General features: G+C 41.5%; 1 protein-coding gene across 6 annotated transcripts in view; it reads right to left on the bottom strand.

Annotated features, from left to right (window-relative positions):
- Positions 1-20,887, bottom strand: part of HNF4G (hepatocyte nuclear factor 4 gamma) — a 68,186-nt gene that overhangs the window by 14,563 nt on the left and 32,736 nt on the right. For 4 of the 6 annotated variants that reach the window (XM_083517351.1, XM_083517354.1, XM_083517353.1 and 1 more), the window contains 5 exons: positions 12,593-12,764; positions 8,595-8,689; positions 2,929-3,035; positions 1,340-1,495; positions 467-554 (listed from right to left, as the gene is read on the bottom strand). In XM_083517351.1, the coding sequence (XP_083373477.1) occupies positions 467-554; positions 1,340-1,495; positions 2,929-3,035; positions 8,595-8,689; positions 12,593-12,738 (592 nt within the window). In that variant the 5' untranslated portion in view covers positions 12,739-12,764. Of the gene's footprint in view, positions 1-466; positions 555-1,339; positions 1,496-2,928; positions 3,036-8,594; positions 8,690-12,592; positions 12,765-15,598; positions 15,769-20,887 lie in introns of those variants that run through there. The other 2 variants (XM_083517349.1, XM_083517350.1) reach the window with 1 other exon arrangement.

Raw genomic sequence — 20,887 nt, forward strand, 5'->3', positions numbered from 1 at the left:
CATGCAAAATGTGTACATGTGCACTAAAATTCTGATGACTTTATTTTTAAAAAGTTGCTTACTGATGTGGAAATGTTGAGAACTAAAAACTGGGAAAAGGATAAACTTTGAGAAACCAAAACTGGCAGATTCACTCATCCCTAGTTAGAGCATGATGTGTCTTAGATGGTGATCCTATGTACAATTACTAAGAGTAAACCCCAATAACACTGTGCAAAGAATCCAAGCTCTTCCAGTCATTCCATCAACATATTTCAGCAAGCCTGACGGAATAATCTCCCATCTCCTCCACCTGGGGGGGGGGAGTGTTTTTCTATACCACATTTGAGTCAATTTGGGCTGGAGGAGGATGGGGAAACTCATGAGCCAGCTCCCACTAGCACACCTACTTAGTTGAATCATGCCCAGTGAGACAGTAAATATGCACAGGACTGTGTTGTAAAAAGTAAAATAAAGATAAACTTACCTAAAAGAATAATGTCTTTGTAAAGCATAGAGCGTTTTGCTGCTCCAAGCAAAAGGTGTTCTCCAGCATGTGCTCTTAACAGGGCAACCTTGGGAAAAACAATGTGCATAGAACAATAGTAACTTCAAAAATAAAGCAAGTGGAATAAGATGAATCACATACACTAGCTGTTGACACTATGTGAAGACACCCTCCCTCCCTCTTGAAGACAAGAGGTTTCCACTTTAGAAATACAATGGAAGTTTGTCTATTTGGATAAGCAGTTGCTCTGTTTTGGCTTTGTTTCCAGTTTCTGAATATGTGCAATACCTGATGACGTCCTGAAAATCAGGCCTTGAGACTCAGTCCCTCAGCTCTCTCTGCTGTTCCTAGAGCAACTAACTTGGTGCTCTCTAGGCGTTTTGGACAATAGTCCTGTGCTGGTTAGGCTGATGGGAGTTGTAGTCCAAAACATGTGGAAGGCACCAGATTAGTGAAGGCCGAACAAGAACTGCCCACTGCCTCCCAATACCCCTGTTGAAAGCAGGTAGGAAGAGGCCTTTTGGCATTTTTCTTATAGAGTAAATTGACTGTGTCTCATAAAAGGTAGATTTTTCCTGATTTTTTCACCTCTTTTTTCTTAGATCTCAGTTGCTTACTGTGGATTTGTTTGCACCTGGGCTTGTTTGCGTGGCTCCTGCTGTGTGGCATGATCTTCTCTAGACCCAATCCTACCCACTCTCTTGAATATAACTGTATATATGCCAGAACCAGCTCCCCCATGATCTCTACTTCCCTTGATGTTCTGGCTTAACATCCTAGAAGTGTCTTCCGTGAAAAGAGAGCCTTCAACACGGAACCATTATTGTGGCTTCTCAGCTCATTATCCCATACCTGATCATCCAGCCGTAGTTCACAAAAAGCTGGAATGTATTTTGCCCATTCTACAAGCACCAGGAGCTGCTGCTTCATAGAGTCACATACTTCGCTAATGCCAGCAATTTTCTTAACGCTGATGTCAGTACCAGCACAGGGGCTTGAAACAGGGAGCTGGTTATAGTGGAGAGAAATTATGAACTCACATTATTCCAGCAGTCTTTATAATAAAGTTTTGTCTGCCTACAGTCACCCATTATAACCCCCCATACCAACAGAAAATAGGTTTATAGTGAGTATATACTAGCCCATATATACACCAAATAATGAGTATATCATGTTCATATGCATGGTGAGAGAGATGTGGGATGCAGTCCCTACACTATGCAATTGTCTGAACTTTGAGCTTTATGGGATCAACATGCATAGGATTGTACTGTTGGACTTTCCATTTTGTGACAGTCACTTTTGCATCCACACTACAAAGTCAAGGAGTTATAGGAGGAGAAAGCAAAGGTGGGAGCCAAAAGTAATGGGGTTTCTGAATATCATGCGAAGAAAAAGAGGAACAATCTTTGCTAAACCTTAAGAGGAAAGGATGAAAAAATGGTGGAGGTTCAGACGAAGAGATAGAAGTGGCATCAAAGACAAGCAGGATTTGAATTATATAAACAATTAGAAGTTGTTCTGTATGGTTTCTTGGTTGTTGTTTACTCACTCTTCACCGTAAGGTCACAGGGCAGGTTACAACAATTAAAAAACTACATTAAAGGTAAAGGGACCCCTGACCATTAGGTCCAGTCATGACCGACTCTGGAGTTGCGGCGCTCATCTGGCTTTACTGGCCGAGGGAGCCAGCGTACAGCTTCCGGGTCATGTGGCCAGCATGACTAAGCCGCTTCTGGCGAACCAGAGCAGCGCACGGAAACGCCGTTTACCTTCCCAGTGAAGCAGTACCTATTTATCTACTTGCACTTTGATGTGCTTTCGAACTGCTAGGTTAGCAGGAGCAGGGACTGAGCAATGGGAGCTCAACCCGTCACAGGGATTCGAACCACTGACCTTCCGATCGGCAAGTCCTAGGCTCTGTGGTTTAACCCACAGCGCCACCCGCATCCCTTTTGAAACACTACATTAAAAACAGTTTAAAACAACTTAATCACAGAAATAATGTTGGTCATAAGAATATTCCTACTGAGTGTCAAAAACCAACACTATACTTCTTTCCCTTAGCACCCCACAAACCAAGCTCTGTTTTCACTGTTACAGAAAAAAGTAGACCTTTAGAATTAGGCATTCAGCCCCTGATATTTCACTAACTTCAACAGGAGTATTCCAAGTGGTCAGTGAAACATTTCTTCAGATAACTTACAAATCACACCCAATAGGGCTAATGGCTCTACCCGAATCAGGCAGCTAAGTATTTTGAAAGTGAAAGATGTATAAAGCTTATTGCAAAAGAAGCTGAATCAGATTATAATTTTCCAGAGAGAATCTTCCCATCTCATTTCTGTATTGCAAATGCAAAAGGATAGGTGCATGTATAAAACAGAGAATATTTTAAAGGTCATGGGGATCCTATACGCCATGATGGTGGATTGCTGTACCTGGTGAGAAAGCAACTCAGCCTGGGCCAACATATTAATAGAAGGAATGTTGCTGCCATCAGATGCACTTCGTCTTGTACTTATCCTGTCCCGTTCATTTTGCACAGCTGGGAAAGGAAACAAAATTGCACATTGGTTTGCATGCAGGCCATGCTACTGATTTTCAAAGGTAGCGTTTACTATAAACCAGAGTTTCCAGCTTATCATGGTTTACCAGGAATGAGCAGGGTGCTATCTAATCGCTCCTGCTTTTTTCCTGCCCTGGCAAGAGTAGGATGAAGAAACCTAGAAGCCTTGGTTTGCCATTATGTACAAATGCAGGATTGTGGTTTGCTTCACCCTAATACAATCTGCAAGCCAACATAAGCCAGTTTTAAAAAGCAGCAAACCAACAATAAACCATGGCTTGAGGCTGGCTAGCAATTGTGGCTTCTTAGTGATAGATAAATCATGTTCCTTGATCCAGATGTAATGGGAAGTCAAAGGTTAGTGATTTGTCTATCTTGCTCATGCCAGGGGTGGGGCAATGCTAGAGCAGTCAGACAGTTTGTTTGTTTGTAACATATTACAGTGTTTCTCAAATTTGGATCTCCAGCTATTGCTGGACTGCGACTCCCATCATTCCTGACCTGCTAGCAAAGGATAATGGGAGTTGCAGTTCAACAGCAGCTAGAGACCCAAGTTTGAGAAACATTGTAGGATAAGCCAAAAGTCCTACCTTGTTATGATTTGTGTGTAGTCAAAGTGTTATTAAGAAACTGTATGAACCATAGATGTCCAAAGTTGGTCATGACATTATTGCAGAAATTCATGGAAGAGCAATGGCAAACATTTTTATAACATTTTATATAAGCATTATAAGAAACGGTCCTAAAATAATTTCTGTTTACAAAGAACACCATTTCAACTTTAGAAATTTTGAAGTCAAAAAAGTCTCATAACTTTTGGAGATAGGTCTGAACCTTTCCTTCCTTGCCCCACCATTCTTTTCTCTTTACAAAGCTTTTGAACTGCTGCAGTAGCTGATGGATTTTTGCGGGGAGGGTAAGCAATCACACTGATAGCTGTTTCAATCTGCATATAACTTCGGGACTAGTGACTTAGGGAGGTTTGCTTTAAAAAGTGGATTAAAAAATAACACAACTCCATCCCTCATGTGAAACTTCTCTAAAACCACTTTCAGCTTTCAAAACAACTGTCTTCCAGCCAGAGTTCATTTTTAAGGATGTAGCATTGAGAGATGCTAGTATTAGGGTTTGGAGCAGATAGTATGGAGCAAAAATAATCTCATACTAGCCTTTCGAAAGAGAATGGCATGGTGCAACACAAAGCTTGTGTTGGAACAAGGTGTCCCTTTTAATGCAAAAATGAAAGAGATAAATAAGGCTACCCATCAGCTTTGCTGAACCTATTTTATATCCAAGGTCATATCAAGGAGAGAAAAACAGAGTTGTGATCAACATATTTCTCCATTCCACACAGAACCTCATAACCTTTTGTAAAAGCATCAGTTGTATTTCCAATGATCCGTTTGTTATTTTTAAGGAAGCAATCTGCATCAGAGAAGTTGAGAAGGCAGCACCAATGCTTCAATAAAAATGTGCTCAGTGCACTATATAGTGTTCTGCAGTTTATATGAAGAATGAACACGCTTTATAGTGAAGGCGCACTAGATTCTTAGCCAAGGACATTCATGATGGGCCTTTTATTAAGGTCATAATAAGAAATGTCGTACAGTGATAAACACTAAGTGATAAATGGTCACGTAGACGTGAATCAAGAATGATGCTCCAGTCTTTTTTAACTGGAGAAAAGCTATCTTTTTTCATTTCTTAACTCAGCACCTCAACAACAAAATGTAGTTATGCTTTAAATATAAAATTATACCAGAGGACTGGCATCTAACTACTTTGATCACCCTGAATAAATGGTGGGAATGCATTACAAACCATTTTTAAAAAAAGAATGAGAAGTTTTTCAGAAATAAATGTTTTGCCTGCACATAATTCAACTTCAAAGTTTGTTACTAGTCAGTTTGAAAAGCCTATTTTTTTGTTTTTGTTTGCTTAAAAAAATGTGATAAGCCTATGGTGAAAACAGAATGAAATGGTATTCCTTAGCTTGGAGGACTCAAAGAAGAACACGGCAATAATGGAGGAACACTGGCACAGCTCCTAGTGCCCAGATAATTTTGTTCCTAAACTCTTGCTTGTGATCCTTTATAAGCTGGGAGAGGTTGAAACTAACTTTCATTTGAGAGCTGCAATGGTGGGAGAAGAGGAAAGCCCTGTCAAATATATGCAAGACTTTCTACAAACTTAAAAAGTCTTGGATTTTACAAGGTCATATATACATTAAAAGAACAGTGATAAAACTAGTAAGCAAATACTATGACTGAGGTTTTATGGTGCCAAGTGTGTAACCCAAACCACTTTTGTGCTGGACATGGGGTTGTATTAGTGTCCCTCCACCCAAAGAATTGAACCAGTGTCAGTCCTTACTGATAGCTTGTGGAAAGTGGAAAGAGCTGGTCTGGGAGCCACAGGAACCTGAGCTGTTCCTGCTCCTTGATGGCAGCAAGCCCAATCTTGGTCCAAATGTCTGCTCCCAACCTTGTGCCTTGGCTGACATGAGAAACAAGTCTGCAGATATGGAAGTGGTTCCATAGCTCCATCGCTCTCCACCTCTGCCCATTAGGCTCTGGATTGCCCTGGCTGCTCAATGGGGCTTACTCTCAAGTAGGTGGGTACAGAAGTGCAGCCTTAGCTTAAATTGCAGTTATTTGATGCTAAGCAAATCTCATTGATGTGATTTAATATGTAATTTTTCTGTTTTCAAAGGGATGCACTTGAGAATTTTGGGGAGTACCTTTCTAAAATTACAAGTATAGCTGCGTGTAAGTCTTCTACAGCAAGAGAAGGGTCTTTTCCAAGGAAGCACTAAGCAATTTCTGTCTGTCTGTCACACACCCACAGAGGGCAAAACAAAACAACATTGCCAGAAGCCTGAAATTTAACTTCTACTTTGAATACATCAGTTGCAAAGGAGAATCAAGCTTGGCATTATTCTCCCTCACTCCTTGGAATTTTCAGCATTACCACCTCCTTTTGACTTAAAAATCAACCACCATACAATGTTTTCACCTGGAATTCAGAACAGATGGGATTTGTCTATTTGTTCAGTGTGAATATATAAGCTGCCTTCCAATGAAGCTCCTTCAGTCTGGCCAAAATGATATTGAATTCAACACATTCTGAGGGCTAAAAGTTGCCCTTGTAGACAAAGAGCAGTGGACACTGGGAGTCACGTGTCTCCTTCCCAAAAACAATTTTTTAAGAAGAAAAAATGAAAAGCATCCTCTGTGGAACAGCAGAGTATGGAATGTTGAACCCCACTTTTTAAAAATTCAATTTTTTATCTTAAAGCTCCCACCATGCAGGAAACATAAGAACAAAGGAATAGCCCTGCTGGACCAAGCCAGTGGTCCACTGACTCCAGCATCCTGTTTTCACAGTGGTCAACTAGATGTCCATTGGAAGCCAGCAAGCAGGACTTGAGCACAACAGCAATTTCCCCTCCTGCAGTTTCCTGCAACTGGAATTTAGAAGAATACTGCTTCTGACCATGGAGGCAAAGTGCAGCCATGGTGGCTAGTATCCATCGACATTCTTATCTTCCATGAGCACCTTAAAGACCAACTAAGTTAGTTCTTGGTATGAGCTTTCGTGTGCATGCACACTTCTTCAGATACACTGAAACAGAAGTTCCCAGATCCTTCTATATAGTGAGAAGGTGGGGAGGGGTATTACTCAGAAGGGTGGTGGGAATGGGTGATTGGCAGATAGCTGAGATGAGCCTGTTGACGACTCTTAACGACTGCAATAGGTCTTAAAACCATGGAGAGACCTGGTCTGAACAGAGACATTGGATTCTTATCTCATTATACATGACTAAGCCATTTTTCACCTTCTCACCCCTTGCCTTTTCCTGTAAGACCTATTGCAGTCGTTAAGAGTCGTCAACAGGCTCATCTCAGCTATCTGAGTAATACCCCTCCCCACCTTCTCACTATATAGAAGGATCTGGCAACTTCTGTTTCAGTGTATCTGAAGAAGTGTGCATGCACACGAAAGCTCATACCAAGAACTAACTTAGTTGGTCTTTAAGGTGCTACTGGAAGGATTTTTTTTATTTTGACTATGGCAGACCAACACGGCTACCTATCTGTAACTTATCTTCCATGAATTTGTCGAATCTTTTAAAGTCATCCAGCAGCCACCATTACTTCTGGGGTGAATTCCATAGTTTATCTATGCCTACTTCCAGACATGCTAAAATATAGGAGAACTCATGAGTCTGCTTTTAAACATCCTTCTGCATAGAAATGAGCTCTATATAGAACCATCGATGGCTCTATGTCCATGGTTCTTTTTTCCCCGTCCCATTTCTAAAGAACTGGATGCAGAAGGTAGTTTGCAATAAATTGGGAATACTATTAATAATATGAGAGGCCTCACAACAAACCTATGTTTCCTATTACTATTACAATTTTACAGATGAAGATCTGAGGACAAGAGTGTACCTTTTATAACTGAGGACAAGAGTGTACGTTTTATAACTGAGTGCAGCCCAATGGCCATATGTGGCCCTAGGCCAAATGTGTGACGCGACAGCTAAAAAAGCCAATGCAATTCTGGGCTGCATCAATAGGAGTATAGCATCTAGATCAAGGGAAGTAATAGTGCCACTGTATTCTGCTCTGGTCAGACCTCGCCTGGAGTACTGTGTCCAGTTCTGGGCACCACAGTTCAAGAAGGACACTGACAAACTGGAACGTGTCCAGAGGAGGGCAACCAAAATGGTCAAAGGCCTGGAAACGATGCCTTATGAGGAACGGCTAAGGGAGCTGGGCATGTTTAGCCTGGAGAAGAGGAGGTTAAGGGGTGATATGATAGCCATGTTCAAATATATAAAAGGATGTCATATAGAGGAGGGAGAAAGGTTGTTTTCTGCTGCTCCAGAGAAGCGGACACGGAGCAATGGATCCAAACTACAAGAAAGAAGATTCCACCTAAACATTAGGAAGAACTTCCTGACAGTAAGAGCTGTTTGACAGTGGAATTTTCTGCCAAGGAGTGTGGTGGAGTCTCCTTCTTTGGAGGTCTTTAAGCAGAGGCTTGACAACCATATGTCAGGAGTGCTCTGATGGTGTTTCCTGCTTGGCAGGGGGTTGGACTCGATGGCCCTTGTGGTCTCTTCCAACTCTATGATTCTATGATTCTATTATAAGGTCACCAAACTACAGCTGAACTCAGATTTTACCTACCTAAATCCACCACTTTGTCCATGAGGCCACTATGACTTGAGAAAAGTAATTAAAAAAAAATCAAGTTCAACTAAAACAAAGAATATCTCGTAGCATGCAAAACTAGAGGAAAGCATGCTTTGCTTTGTTTTCAAATGACCCATATGTCAAATCTTAGCATTAAGCAAAAATTACATAGCAAGCTGACATCTTATTGGAGACATATTTCGACTGCTATAAAAATCTCCTTCTTTTGTAGGCACAACCAATATATATTCATTAGGTATTTGCTTATAGATTTTGTTTCCTGCTAATTGATATGAAGTGTTTTCCTCTGAACAGGAGGTTAAAAAAAAGTTACCTTCCTTCTTCATCCCAGCGCGAAAACACTTTCTTAAACGACAGTATCTGCATTGATTTCTCTTGTCCTTATCAACAGTACATTGCCGGCTAAATCTGTTGGACAGAATCGAGGGTAAATATATTAGAGTGCAAGTAAAGGAGGGTCCTGATTAGCACGGCTGAAACAATTAATGGGCACTGTCAAAACAATGTCTCCAACTATCAACCTTCAGTGGTATTTTTTCTTTAATCAGCCTTGAAACATTTCTCTTTGCCATTCTTCTACGGAATAATTCCTTGTGATGGGCAAGTAAAATCCCATTAGGTTATTCATCATCTTGTGAACGCAAGGCATATAAATTTTGCTCCCAGTCTCGTGAATGTTTAGGATGAATTTTCTTACAGCTTGATCCAATCCTGCTGGGGCAAATGGTCAGGAATAGGAAATGAAAGAAAAGCACTGTAAGATCAGAGCAAAGATTTGTCTGCTCTGGCACATGATTTCCAAGGCGGCCCCCAGATATTGTAGAAAGCATTCAGGCAAGGCTTGAAGGAAACAGCTTTCTGCTCTTGCTTGTCCCTGGCATCTGGAATTCAAAGGTAGTCTGCCTTTGTTCATGGAAGCTACTGGAATGAGCCTGGCTATAGCCTTTGATACTGATGAAATCATAGAATCGGAGGGTTGGAAATGACCGTGAGGGTCATCTAGTCCAACCCCCTGCAATGGAGGAATCTTTCACCCATTGTGGGGCTCAAACCCACAACCCTGAAATTAAGAGTCTCATGTTCTTACCAACTGAGCTATCCCAATGTACTTCTACATTTATAATGCGTTAGCTTAGGCTAAGAGATGGTGACTGGCCCACGGTTACTCAGCCTTCATGGCTGAGTGAAGATTTGAACCCTGGTCTCCCAAGACCTACTCCAGCACTCTAACCACTACACCACACTGGTTCTATTTTACCAAGCTACCTTTTATACCTGAGTGCAGCCCAATGGCCATATGTGGCCCTAGGCCAAATTTCACGAACAATCACTCAGCTCTTCAGACACTGTGTGCTCACTCTTGCTATCCAGGCTGCCCCTCTGAGAACTGCTTCTGCTTCATGTGTGAGTGTATGTGCACGTGTGTCTGTGTGAGTGAGCAGAGGTAGAGAAGAAGAGAAAGAATGGGGTGGCACACAGAAGGAAAGAGCCATGCAATAATGCAATTCTAACCCTGCTATAGACTCTGGCCACATTCACCATACACTGAAAGTGCTATGATACAATATTAAATGGCCATGGCTTCTCTCAAAGAATTGTGGGAGCTGTGGTTTGTTAGGGGTGCTGAGAGTTGCTAGGGGACAGCTATTCCCCTGACAGACCTAAAATTGTCAGAGTTCCCTGTGAAGAAGGATTGTTTGTTGAACCACTCTAAGAAATTGTAGATCTGTGAGGAGAATAGCTCTTGGCACCCAGCTCTTGGCACCCTTCAAACTACAGATCCCAGAATCCTAGGGGGAAAGAACTGACTGATTAAAATGGTATCATAGTATTGTATCTGTATGGTCTCTGGCTCTACCCACCACTGATTGACTTTTCCCATGGGTCCACTGTCCTCCATAGGAAAGAGGGCCTTAACCAAATTTAAAAGCAAACCCAAACTCTGCAAGTGATACCCATGTCAAAACGAGGTGATATCCCCATCTGAGATGCACTGACGCACCTAGGGAGGTTTTTCTTCCCCTGAAGCGATGGGACACCCTATAACACATTCGTCTGTCTACTTTAAACTATAGGGAGGGAGAATGCAGGGTTTTCAAGTAATTATGGGGCAAGGCAGGAGGATGCCCCAGCCAGAGAAATAGTTTTTGGCTGTTTGTCTGGGTTAGACCATCATTTTAGCTGTAGTGGTGCAATTAACTAGAGCTGCTGCGCTTAAAATGGACTGATGCAATCAGGCAAGTTAAATTGCTTTATTTTCCAGGTGTAAGGGCTGAAATCAAGTACACACTGATAAATGCTGAGGTTCTCCTGGATTTCAATATTAACATACGGAGATGTCTTTGTATCCGAAAGTCTCAAGATAACTGAAGATCTCGGTAAGTCAAGTGATGGTAAAAGCAGGAGGGAGAGTACCTTTTAACCTCGGCAACAGTCCTAGGCAGCCTTCCTGAGAAACGAGAAGGGGATAAAAGGAAATGCCAGAGGGCACCTCGTAGCACAGATCTAGTCAGACTTGAGGGGGGAAAGAACAGAGATAGAGGGACAAAATAGAGCCAAGGATAGGAAGGAACCTCACAAGACAGCATTGCTTGTGAAGCCATATCTGACGATCAAAATCTACATTTGTTGCCATTTGCAAATGAAAATGGTTTGGCCCAGGATTGCAAACGACTGCTGAGGAAAACAGTTTCATCTTTAATGTGCCAAGTACCACTCTGCAAGGAAACTCTTCTGCTTTCAAACAGCGGAGAATTGCAAAGATTAAGAGACAAGAGACACGATTAAAAGGACCCATAGCAGAATCTTGCTGTTAAGAAGTGGCAGTGGGCAGCTGAACAGCCAGGGGGCTCAAGTCTTGCCAGGACTGGAATCAGACTGAAGAGTTGCCTGCAGGGGTAGACCGTTGTCTACCTTCAGTTCTAGATTTTTGGATCCAGATCTGTTCCTGTACATGCCCTCATCCCAGTTAAGAAAATCATGTGATTGCACTTGCTTTGGCTGTTCCCAATCGGCAAAAGTTTAGTACCTACAGATCATTTCGCAGACAGCAACTCCCTATAACGTAAAACCTTTAATGGGTTCAATCCTGTGGAGCTGTTTGCTAATGAAATCTGCCACTGCCCATTCTGCCTTGCTTTTCAAAGACATATTTTCATCTGAACAAGCTTTAAACCTCCTGTAACTGCCAGATGTCCTTTTTATTGTGCATTCATGATTACCTGTGCTCGGGGTGGTATTGGGACGGTTATACAGTACATGATCCCATTTTTATGCGTGTTTGTGTCTGCAAAAGTTTCAGGGTAGACATGCCACTCAATTTCCAATCAGTGCATGTCCCGTAACTTCCCACTGAAACCCTGTAACTTTTCATACCACAAACCCCAGTTTATTTTCTGGCATGCTTTTGTTAAGCCATAGCACAGGATGGCAATATTGTGGTGACATTTGGATAGCATCACAGGACAACCAAAAGAGCAGAATGGTGAGTGGATGGTCCAGTATAAATCCACCACTGAGGCATCATTATAGAGTCAACAGGATGTTGCAGAACACACCTGCCAAAAGAAGAGGTGCACTTCCTGGCCTTTAAATCACCACTCCATGTGTCAGGGTCTGAACTTCTGCAATGAGAAACTGCACAAGTAAGAAACCTGATCTTCCCCTTTTTTTACTTGAGAGTGGGAACCCTGATGCAGACCTTCAGCTCTCCCAATGTGGAGGGGGCTGTATAAGTTGTGACAGTGGCCCTTAGTCTTGGCATTGTGTCGTGGTAAGGGAACATCGGGATGCACCCAATACCATGGTCAGACCATTTGCCCATCTAGTTCAGTATTGTTCATTCTGACTGACAATGGCTCTCTGGGGTCTCTTGCGCACTGCCTGCAGCCGCATCTTTTGACCCTGGGGCCTTCTTCATGGAAAGCGAGTGCTCTGCTAAATAAGGTATGATCCCTTCCCATTAAATATGACACCTGTCATCTCAATACAGTGGTACCTTGGGTTAAGTACTTAATTCGTTCTGGAGGTCCGTTCTTAACCTGAAACTGTTCTTAACCTGAGGTACCACTTTAGCTAATGGGGCCTCCTGCTGCCGCCATGCAATTTCTGTTCTCATCCTGAAGCAAAGTTCTTAACCCGAGGTACTATTTCTGGGTTAGCGGAGTCTGTAATCTGAAGGGTCTGTAACCCGAGGTCCCACTGTATATTGGATTCCGGAACCCCTCCTGGTTTTATAAAGAGTGGGATAGTAAAGGTTCACATAAAGAAATGCTGCATGGTGTACCTCTGAGATGGGGTTATTTCTCCTACCTGCAGGTGTAGACATGATTCTTTCGTATGCTGCGCCGGAAGAACCCCTTGCAGCCATCGCAACTGGAGGCGCCATAGTGCTTGCCTGTTGCTCTGTCTCCGCATATTGCACAAAGGCCACCAATTCCACTGTCTGGAGTGTTCATGCCGAGCGGCTCTGCTGAGCAACTGTCTGAGGAAAGGGAAGAACAAGATGTACAGTTCGGTGTAGAGCCTTGAAGGGGAGGAATACAACAATGTGGCTAAGTTACACCATACGGGGGGGGGGGACTTACTGGCCTTCTCTTTTAATTAGCATTCACCATCCCAGGACTGCAGAAAACACAACATGCCTAATTACCCCTGATTGTTCTTCTAATGAATGCCTTCAAACCCACTTGTCAGAATTTATGATGCTCATGACAACGAATGCTTTTGGTTTAAACTCCATGGCTTGCAATAGAAGTTGGGAGTGCTGACACAATTGCCCAGCTCTGCATGTGTAGCTAACTACTTAAATATCTTTGTTAGTTTAAATAATTGAGGGACAATGCCATAAGGCAACATTTTCTCGGAGGCTGGTATGCATTGACTGTGCATTAATCTTCAGATGACTTGACAGTGGCCAGCAACATGGTTGACTCCCTGGAAGAAAGCTGTAATATCCAGGGGCCTCCATCCGCACAAACAGAAACTGGGGAAGCTGTATGATATGTCGTCCGGCCATTGGTTTATTAAGCTCAGTACCATCTATGCTCACTTCCTACATTACTGGGCAAATCACCCTCGCCTACTGGGAGCAGAAGCCAATGGTTTCAGATAGGGGACATGCCCAGACCTACTCAAGAGATGCTGTAGAGTGAGCCTAGGACCGTCTGCATGTAAACTTATAGCCCTAGCATCAAGCTCTACAGTGGTACCTCGGGTTAAATATTTAATTCGTTCTAGAGGTCTATTCTTAACCTGAAACTGTTCTTAACCTGAATCACCACGTTAACTAATGGGGCCTCCTGCTGCTGCTGTGCCACCGGAGCACAATTTCTGTTCTCATCCTGAAGCAAAGTTCTTAACCCGAGGTAATATTTCTGGGTTAGCGGAGTCTGTAACCTGAAGCGTATGTAACCTGAAGCGTATGTAACCCGAGGTACCACTGTATAGTGAAGCTTTTGGGCTTTCCCCCCAAAGCCAAGGATCTTGTTGCTAAAAAGGTTTGATCAGCTTAGACAGCATCTGTCACCACTGTTTAGGACTTGTGTTTCGGTTCAACCTTCTGAGGCAGGTGACTGCCACTGGTTAAAGTGACAGGACCCATTGTTTCTTTGGTGGAAGTATGCAGTCTTAATCCAGTTAAGGAGCAACCAGATGGGCAGATTTCAGCTGCTGGATGTTAGATGTTTTTACTGCATGGAACATACTGGGTTGGAAACCTTGCTGGAATTCTGCAATTGGAAAGCATTCTTATATTCTGCAACCAGAAAAATATTTATGAAACAATTTCACTACAGTAAGTCACTTACATAATTGTAAGTGATTCAGCTGTGGTTTTGTTCAAAGAATTCGGTGGAAGCATGTTGGGTTTTGTTTTTGATGTTGTGAGGATAATGTTGTTGTGAGTATTTTTTAAAGGACAGGAAGTAGGAAGCATGCTGAGGTTAATGGGGTATCAGAAGCTATGTTCAATGAAATCTCACTATTTGATGAATGTAGGAAGTCTTACTGGTTGCAACAGCTAAAGAATTCTACCCAGAATTAATGTATGGTTACAAGACGTCCCCGTTTCCTGGGGACAGTCCCCAGATTTACAAATCAGTCCCCATACAAAATCCATTGAAGTTCAAAAGTGTCCCGGATTCATTGAAAAAAAATCTGGTAACCTTAAATTAATAGTTACATGAAAATTTTATTTATATCTTCAAAAATCAAAATTATGAAAACAAATAATCAAACTTAAATTGGCAGTTGACTGGTATTTCCCCAAAATTTCTTGCTTCCAGTATTGCTCCACTTCCACCTATTCTGTTATTAAACCACAGCATCAATGTATATTACATGTATTCCAATGCAAAAGCTTACATTTTAAATAAAGCAAAGCGATTGTACACTCTCAAAAGCATGGGGAGATTTCTCTTTCATTAAATGGTTTTGTTCCTTTCACCTTGATAAATACCAGTACATACCAAGAGATCAACTCTGTGTGAATATAGTTTTAAATGCAATTAGCGGTATTTAAGTCTTAAGTGTCTTGATACAAGGTATAAAGGATGAACATTTATTTACAAGGAACGTGATCAAAAAGATTTAACCATTATGTCCAAACACGTTAATCTGCTTTTATATGAAAAGTTAAATAGTATTTGCTTCATATCCCATTCACGAGTTCTTATTGCACTCTTTGTGTCGGCAATTTCTACCCAACCAAAGTTAAAAAGTGACTTTAACCAAATAGCTAAAAGTTGTCCCAGCTAACCATTAGCTTGGAAAGAGTTGTTGTGATTAACAAGTCAGTCCAGTTTGCATATCAACACTCTGGAAATATTACCGTATATTAAACTTATCAGCTGCAAATAGACATCAATATACTTTTTCTGTGCGACCCATTATTTTTCCCTCTGGACATTTGTATCTTAACTGTCATTTTAAAATATCATGTACAAAAATATTTCTCATTCCCAAACTGCCAAAGATAGTTACTCATGCATCTTACAGTAAATAAAATAAACACAGAAAGAACCTCCTCTGCTTGAAAGAACATTTTTCTTTGTTTGATTAACTGACCGATGACAATCCTGTTCAGTTACTTTATTATGCAGAGCTGCCATTTTATTTTCTGTACCATAAAGATGGTATAATGTTATTAACATGCATTTTAAGATGAAGTCGAGAGAGAGAGACACAGAGAGATGCAATTTTCAGAAGCAAACCTCAGCTACACAATTAAGAGTAAAACCCTTTTATAATGTTCATTTCTTTTTCTTTCTTGCTCACTCAAACACTCGGGTTTTCATCTCTGAGAAGATACAAACTCACCACTGCCATTATACAAGACTTGCATTGTTTCAAACTCCAGACTAGTATAACTGGGATCTAAGACTTCCGTATAATTTGCCATTTCCATGTCCAGGACGGACTCAGAGATCCTCATCATTGAACATAAACCTTGAAAGTGTCTACTTCTCCAGGAAAGAAGATGTGAACCACTCTGTTTTTCTGGCAATCAGTAATTGATAATCCAAGTGCTAACTTATGTGTTGCAATGGGAGGAGTCATAAAACCAGCTAAGTGTGCCATGCTACGCCTTGTATCATTCCCCTTTTTATGGGACACAATTAGCTATTTCTTGTGATAATATTGGGACATTTCATGGGAGCCTTTAAATGAGAGTTCCAACTGGCTTGACTAAAATGCTTCCAGTTTTTCTTAAAAAAAACAAAACAAAACTGTCCCCCTCTTTTTTGTTGTTGCCTGACAACAGATTGTCTCATACAGCACACAAATTATAGGACTTAAATTAATAGAAACTCCATAAGACGAGAGCCAGTGTGGTGTCAGGGTTGGACAAGGCCCTGTGGGACCAGGGTTCAAATTCCTACGCAGCCAAGAAGCTCACTGGGTGACCCATGGGCCAGTCTTCATCTCTCAGCCTAAGACACCTCACAGCCTTGGTGGGATGAGAAAATGGGGACAGGGAAGAACTATGTGTGCCAGCTTCATTTCCTTGGAAGAAAGGCAAGATATAAAGGTAAACATAAATAAGTACAAGACTGCAGAGGCGGAAAGCCTTTTTCTAATTAAGCAGCTGTGGTGATTACAGTCCTCCTTGCGTAGCAAGGCAAGAAAGAGGTTTGTGAATATTGTATGGTAAAAGTTAGTTCCAGAGAGTGCAACATGGGTCACTACCTCATAATGAGTCAGACCACGGGCCCATATAGCTTATCAGCACCGTGACAGACCTGGCAATGGCTTTGCAAAGTTTTAGATAGTTGTGTCCCCCAGAAATAGCTGAAAATGCCAGATTGGAAATGCTGTACCACTGAGATATGGGCCTTCCTCTAACTGAGGTGGAAATTGGCAAGCAAGAGATATAAAACTGGGGGGACTGGATCTTAATTTCACATATGGGGTCTGAATAGAGGGTGGCTGACTCAGAATAGGGCCATGGGACTGTACTGGGTGGCTTGATGGAGATGTCATGCCAGTGAACTGCAGTTGTGAAAAAAGGTAAATTCCATGCTAGGAATCATTAGGAAAGAGACTGAGAATAAAACTGCCAACATCATAATACCTTTACACACACACACACACACACACACACACACTATATGTTATTTATAGTCTGATCTTTAAAATATTTTATTATTGCGTCACAACACAGACTGTTAAATGTTTCTGTACTTATAGACTATTTTCTCTTTCAGAGATATGTATTTAAAATAATTATTCAAATAAAGCTACTATGAAGGCAAATGCACTTTACACCTGTAAGCATCTGAAATGTCAAGGAGGAAGGTGGATGTTGCTCTTTCTGGCTTGACTGGCATGTGTCAGAAGTAATCCTGCAACTGAGATTGAAGATATATCTGACAAGAGTGGCATTGAATAGGATATTGTCGTGATTTTGAAACAGTTTTTTTCCTCATAGCAAATACTTACTAAAATCCAAGCTAAAATGTAAAATGAAAACAGGAACATATATTGTAAAGACAGAATTTCTCTAGATAATTTATCCTAGTCAGAAAAGCACTGGTACTTACCCACCTGGGTGGAAATGTTAATTTTATTTTCATTAGCTTGGTTTATACGTATTTCTCTTAATGTGAAAAATAAGATGATTTCCTCATGGGGGGGGAATCATTTGGTGTATCTTGCTTTGAAATTTTAGAACTGTAGCTATAAAGGTAGATCACAATATTTCACAGTGTATAGGTTGCAAACATAACAGGCGATGGCAGCAAGCCTCTTTAACTTGTGAACAGCATCTAAAGCATGTGCTCTCTGCATAACTAGTCTCCACCACACACACAACTTACCACAAAAAATAAGTGAATGAGTTAAATATATGTGGCATGTTTGTGTGTTGGAATTTACCAATTTAGCCCTCAATTATTCCTAGAGATTCTGTTCAGGGGAAGGTTTTTGTAAACCACTTTGAGGTTTTTCCTGCACTCATGAGGTATATAAATTCTATTACATTAATAAATAAGGAAATAATAATGATGATGATTGTGCTAATCATTGCAAGTTCATAGTTTGGTCCTGCACTCTACATATTTACACTTTACTCACTAGAGAGACACAAATACATTCTTAGCAGCCCCCATGAAAGCAGTCAATCCAGTTCTTTGTTGCAAGTGCGCCTATTCCACAGAAATGCACTAGCTGATGCAGAACAAATACTTTCTTAGATCCTCTGTTCAGTGTTACTACTTTGTGTTCTCTGAACATTTGCTGACAAGCTACCACACACACACACACACACACACACACACACACACCAATCAAAGTAATTCATTACTTGGCAATGTACTCTTTGTATGATACACTCCCCTGAAAGAGCTGTAAAACGGTGACTTGTTGCATCCCATTAATAGTTAACATGGTGTTCTGAACCTTGCTCAAATGGGGGAAAGAGTCTCAGATAATTGAAGTTGTTGATGAAGCACAAAGTAGCCGTCCTGCAATTCCACAAATACTTCATTCGGGCTTCCACGTTTTCACTTGCCATGCTTGCTGTGGTGGGCAACCTGCTGCAGTCTGACAAATGTAATATGCTGACCACTCTCTGGAGCTCTGAAGCTGTGGGAGCGTGGATGGGTGGTCCTCCACCCATTTGCTAGCTTCAAGGTTAGCTGGGAGTGGTTTGGTTGCCAGGTCTCCACACTTTCCTGCTTCGGAGCATGAGCTCCTTAGCTCTATGGCCGTCAAGTGGGGAAAGCCCTCAGGCTCCCTCTGTCATAGGAAAGAGAAGCAGCCTATGTCTTTGGCTGCCACTTGATTGAGGCACTCACCTTGGTACCCAAACAACTTCTACACATCTCGTTCCCACATGAGAGGGGATTTCCATAGCTGCTGCTACTGCAGGAAAAGGGGATGGTGGAGTCTGCTTGGCCAAACCAGCAACCGAATAGGCTGGGGTAGGTTACCACAGTTTTTTGGCTTGGCAAGAAAGGCCAGCCCAACTTGTGAACCCCAGAAAACATTCATACTAGAGCAGGCAAACCGTCACTCCTGAACTATCAGCAGGAAACTCTATGGCAAGGAATGGAAAACCATTTGATGTACTTCTAAAAATAAATATCTCAAGCCATGTTCCATCTAACTTTAAATCCATGGAATCAATAGCCAATTAGACTCTTTTCTTCTGAGTAGCTTATAGTACTTATCTCCTCTTGCCTGGAACCCAGGAGGCGGTGGAGGGGGAAAGCGCCATTTCTGTCTTACTCCCTCAGGAGACTCACAAAAGTTCTTTCTACGGCTCTGAGATCCCATTTGACCGTAACAGCTATGGGGACCTGATCCCGTGTTCAGCAGATGCAACACATTCCCATGTCCCAATCTTTCTCCACTCATTCCTATTTTATTTACAGGTATAGATATATTTCAGTTTTTTAATAATTGGAAATCTGCTTAAGAATTAGGTTATGGGCAAATTACAAGCCCTGAATACTAGTGTTCTTACTCGTGTGTGGTTTGTGATAATGTAATGTATTTCTGGCCTTCAGGCTTTTGTTAGAATCCCACAGGCCTGAGCATATTTAAACTTACAGATCCAGGAGTGTGTTTGTGATTCCGGTTGTCAAATCTCAAAACAGATACGGAAGGACTGAAGTGTGTACAGAACAGGATTTAGCTCTGTGGTAGCGCATTTCCTTTGCCTGAAGAAGGTCCCATCTCTAGGTAGGGCTGGGAAAGGTTAGGGTTTTATTTAAGACGCCTTCAAATGTGGTTTTCATACAGCAGCAACATTTGTTTCTAAAGAAAACATCTTGTTCTAAACCAAATATCAGAAAAGGAGATGCCATGCCATGCCTTCCCCCCACTTTCCACTTTAAAGACTTTCACGCAGTGATCAATATAACTGCAAATGTTCTTGGCGCACCATGAAGCAGAAGAGAAGAAACTATTATGATTTCTGGGACTTTTACCAAGCTGTCAGGATTACAATCTCAAGCATTAAAATGTTTCATGCCAAGAAGTGTCAGGATTGAGAATGTTGTCCTAATACTATTTTCTGTGTGCATTGAGTATGTGTGGTTTTGTGTAGCTTTTCTCTCCCCAGTATCCTTCTCAAAACTTTATTAATTGCTTTTTCAAACAGCATTTTTAAGATTTCCTCGAAATAAACTACGAAAGCAAATCTTCACTTGAAAGGCTTATAGCAGCTGAACAAAACTTTTCTTGAGTTCCTTGCCAAGTGGTCTAGGATCCCTCAGGATTCAATATGAAAGCTGCATTCAATTCAAAGCTCCTCCTGGGAACAGCAGCAGAAGAGATAAAGTAAGCTTTGAGAAGTTTCCTTTTTTTTACAATTGCCATTGATTTTTCTATAAATCTGGATTTTTAATTTAAAAGATCAGCTCCAGGTGCTATAATTAAAAGTCAGGTCTAAACTAAACATAAAGTCATCCAGAAAGAGAGAGAGAGAGAGATTATAGGAAGTAACTAATTCAGCAAAATCACTTGGCCTAGAATTTCTCTCATTATATAGACCCTCTTAACACTCTAGTAGCAGCAGCAGCAGCCTCAAAGTTGATTTCAAAAGTATGCAGTTGTTTCCCTGACTCCCTGTCCCCTTTCAGAGCCCCTGCTGAAGGAGCCTCCTGCGTTGACTTAGTTTGGTTGTGCACTTTCTGCAAAGGAGAGGGGGATACAAGGACCAGGCAGGGGCATCTTAGGCATTTTTGGGGAAGATCTAAACACTGGCCTGGCTCCCTGGTTTCCTTTTGGTGGAAGAAAGAGGAAGTCTTTGGGGCTTCTGAAAAAAATTACCTACACATAGAGCTGCTTGTAGGCCATCGCTTGAAGTGGACATCTTGGCTCTGGTTTTCAATTTAAATCAGGCATGTCCAAATTCTGTTTCGGGGGCCTAATCTGGCTCAACGCTCAGTTTAATCTGAACCCTGTGGCAGTTTATTTCCTGGAGTAAAATCCTAAAAAAAACCCTCAACAACTTCAATCCCAAAAGAAGCTCAACAACTTCAATCCTAAGAAAAGCTCAACAAATTTGGGGTAAAACCCTAAAATCCACAACTTTGGTTGGCCCCCACGGCCCTTCACTTCATCAAATCTGGCCCTTTTTGAAAAAAGTTTGGACACCAC

The sequence above is a fragment of the Podarcis liolepis genome (genome assembly GCF_965112155.1).
Source record: "Podarcis liolepis genome assembly, chromosome: 8".
In the NCBI taxonomy this organism is placed as follows: Eukaryota; Metazoa; Chordata; class Lepidosauria; order Squamata; family Lacertidae; genus Podarcis; species Podarcis liolepis.